The sequence below is a fragment of the Ailuropoda melanoleuca genome, chromosome 20 (assembly GCF_002007445.2).
Source record: "Ailuropoda melanoleuca isolate Jingjing chromosome 20, ASM200744v2, whole genome shotgun sequence".
Classification (NCBI taxonomy): Eukaryota; Metazoa; Chordata; class Mammalia; order Carnivora; family Ursidae; genus Ailuropoda; species Ailuropoda melanoleuca.
The window spans coordinates 22,444,852-22,448,184 of NC_048237.1; the positions used below are offsets into that span (position 1 = coordinate 22,444,852).

At 39.5% G+C, this 3,333-nt stretch overlaps 1 protein-coding gene across 1 annotated transcript; it reads right to left on the reverse strand.

The window, feature by feature from the left end:
* Positions 1-2,275: 2,275 nt before the first annotated feature.
* RPL10L (ribosomal protein L10 like) lies at positions 2,276-3,054 on the reverse strand. Its single transcript, XM_002926995.4, has one exon. The coding sequence runs from the start codon at positions 3,002-3,004 to the stop codon at positions 2,360-2,362; it is 645 nt and encodes a 214-aa protein (XP_002927041.1). The 5' UTR covers positions 3,005-3,054; the 3' UTR covers positions 2,276-2,359.
* Between the last annotated feature and the right edge of the window lie 279 nt (positions 3,055-3,333).

Consider the following 3,333-nt stretch of genomic DNA (forward strand, 5'->3'; position numbering starts at 1 on the left):
CTTGACTTTACAAGTACAGTTAACCATTCTTGTATTTTTTTTTTTTTAAAGAGCAGATAGTTCTGTTTCATTGCAGTGGTGCATGAGTATATGAATACATAATATGTTCCCAAATTAAATTTTCCATTTTGAATAGAAATTTTGAAATAATGATAAATTCTGCAAAGAAATATAGTCAAATTATCCTCAGCTCAACTGTCTTCTTAGCAGTTTGTTAATAACTAAAATGACCAGAAAACAGAAAAATGCTGAAAAAACAAAAATCATGGCTTAGAGAATATAATAGGATTTTTGTTTAAAAAAAAGTGAAACTGTCCTTCTATCAACATTAAAGGAAATGAAATTTATATAATAGCTTATAATAGAAAACTAGAAAAAATCAAATAAACCTTAATGACACCTACCAGTTTTTAATGTAGTAATTTTGAATCTTTCATTTTCTTTTCATCAACATATCTGTATGTATAAACAATCATAGTTACCAGTCTCTACTAGACAAGGGCGTTCATGGGCTTATCCTTGGCTGCCTCCCTGTATTTAGTGAGCGAGTATAGTTTTCCAAGTGTGAAGGTCAAGATGTTTGAGAAGTTTGAGATCAAAGAGAAGGGTGGATAATGAAGGTAGAAAATATTTTCAAAACTGCATTATATTAACACAGTAACTGAGGAACTGGTTTGTTGTGTTGTGCTTCGCATTTTCATTTGAGCTCAAGTTTTTGTTTTTGTTTTTGTTTTTTTTGTTTTTTTTTTAAAGATTTTATTTATTTATTCGACAGAGATAGAGACAGCCAGCGAGAGAGGGAACACAAGCAGGGGGAGCGGGAGAGGAAGAAGCAGGGTCACAGCAGAGGAGCCTGACGTGGGGCTCGATCCCATAACGCCGGGATCACGCCCTGAGCCGAAGGCAGACGCCTAACCGCTGTGCCACCCAGGCGCCCCAAGTTTTTGTTTTTGAAAGACAATGTGGCAAAAAGTAAACAAAACTGGACAGGAGTCAGATCTGGCTCATGTCTACCCTCATTTATGAATTGCACGGGACTTAATTTCCTAGAAAACTTCAGGAGTTTTAAAACATCGAACAAAACACATCAAGGAAAGTGCTTCTTAGGCAGAAGAACCCTTTCTATATATTTGGATTATTTAGTATTTATCTTTCTCCTTTATATATGAAATGAAAAACATTATAGCTTAATACAGCAGCCTTGCTTGAAAATATACAAGTAAAACATCTCTTACAGTAGGAGCCTGAAAAAAAATTTGTCAGATGAAAAGTTTTAGGATTGGCAAGAGAATTTTTTTAAGTAAATGGAAATAATTTAATAAATGTATGTTTCTATATTGTTTAGTACTCCTTTTGTTGCTTTCATTCAATATGTTGACCTGAAAATGACTAGTTTTAAAGAAGTGAGGGCACTGTTGGCAAGATTGAGATTCAGAAGACTAAATAATTTAAAGAACCAGAATTTTAAAATGTAATACACACCCAGATATTTTAGCTTATGTAGTTTCCAAAACAAAATGAGACAAACAAAAACACCTGTATGATCAGTGTAACTCTAATGTAGGACAGGCACCTACAGATTGTAAACACTCTCCAGGGTCATTTTAGAGCATAGATAGTTGATTTGGTGTCATTTTCTCTTATCTGTTGGTTCTACTGGGACTCAGATACAAGCAATGTGAACTCTGTTGTCAACCTATGACCTTTCTGTGATAAAGAAAAGATTGGACTGTTGTCTCCTGAGTGTGCGATAATGTAAGGCTTGCCTGAGGAAACCTTTTGCAGTCATAACCAACTGTCCAAAAGCTGATAATCGGAGGTGATACGAAATTCTAAAATCAATGTGCAGCAATTTTTAAGGAAAACATAAGCAACAAGTTTAAGAATGGATCTTTTTAGTTTCAGGGATTGTAGTTGAGATATCACTAATGCCTATCATTATTTTTATCCCTATTGTTTATTTTCCATAAAAAATGATTTTTTCTCCACAAATCTTGGATTTTTTTCTAAATTTTTTTATTCAAGGTAAGAATAGCTGCATAATTTATGACTTCACTACAAACAAAACTTTTGACATATTTTCCTACTGTCCCAAGTTAAAAGTGTTTGGATTAGAACTGCAATAACTTTCTCTATAAGTCACATACAGAGTGTTTCATTCGCACTTGAGGGAAAGTATCATTTGCCATTAAAATTCTACTTTAATATAAAAACTATTTTTCTCGTACTCTATATTTTAAAACATTCTAAACATTTTAAAAAGGCTTAAAATAAAAAAAAAAGTTTTTGACACTAAATCAAATTTATTGGTTAGCATGTCAGACCAGCACGGTCAAAAGAGTCAATGCCGTCAAAGACCTCAGGAGTGCAGAGCTCGCCACTTGTCCAGAGGGCCGCGATTGGGAACGTATTTGACTCCACAGCCGTCAGGGATGAGGCGCTTCTTGGCCACTTCGTCTTCAAATTCATTAGCGTTAAACTTCGTAAAGCCCCACTTCTTGGAGATATGGATCTTCTGGCGCCCAGGGAGCTTGAACTTGGCCCTGCGTAAGGCTTCAATCACATGCTCCTTATTCTGAAGCTTGGTGCGGATGGACACGATGACTTGGCCAATGTGGACCCTGGCCACTGTGCCCTGGGGCTTTCCAAAGGCACCTCGCATACCCGTCTGGAGCCTGTCAGCCCCAGCACAGGACAGCATCTTGTTGATGCGGATGACATGGAAGGGATGAAGCCGCACTCGAATGTGAAAGCCATCCTTGCCACAGCTTTTCACCATGTATTTGTTGGCACAAATTCGAGCGGCCTCCAGGGCTTCAGAGGAGAGCTGCTCATATTCATCAGACACCATGTGGCCACAGAGTGGGAATTCATCTACTTTTGCCTTCTTCCGACCCAGGTCAAAGATGCGGATCTTGGCATCAGGGACACCGCGGCAAAAACGCGACTTTGGATACGGCTTGTTCTTACAGTACCGGTAACAGCGAGCTGGTCTGCGGCCCATAGCAACACCGGGAACCGGGAACCGGGAACCACGAACCAGGAACCACGAACCAGGAACCAGGAACCACGAACCAGGAACCAGGCGTCGAGGAGAAAGAGGCGTGCTCTCCCACGCCTGCGCAGGCGCCTTACATACATACATTGCCCATCTTCCCGTGTGGGAACCATAGAGTCCTGATGACGACATGAAGACGCTCTTTCAGGACATCCCCTACCATAGATACAGCAACACTCTATGCCTCTCTGGGCGCAACTTGGCACATGCGCAGAGCAGGCAGTGGCTAGGTATATTTTCTTGTGGGTTGCCGGGTAACGAATTGGGCTTTGCCG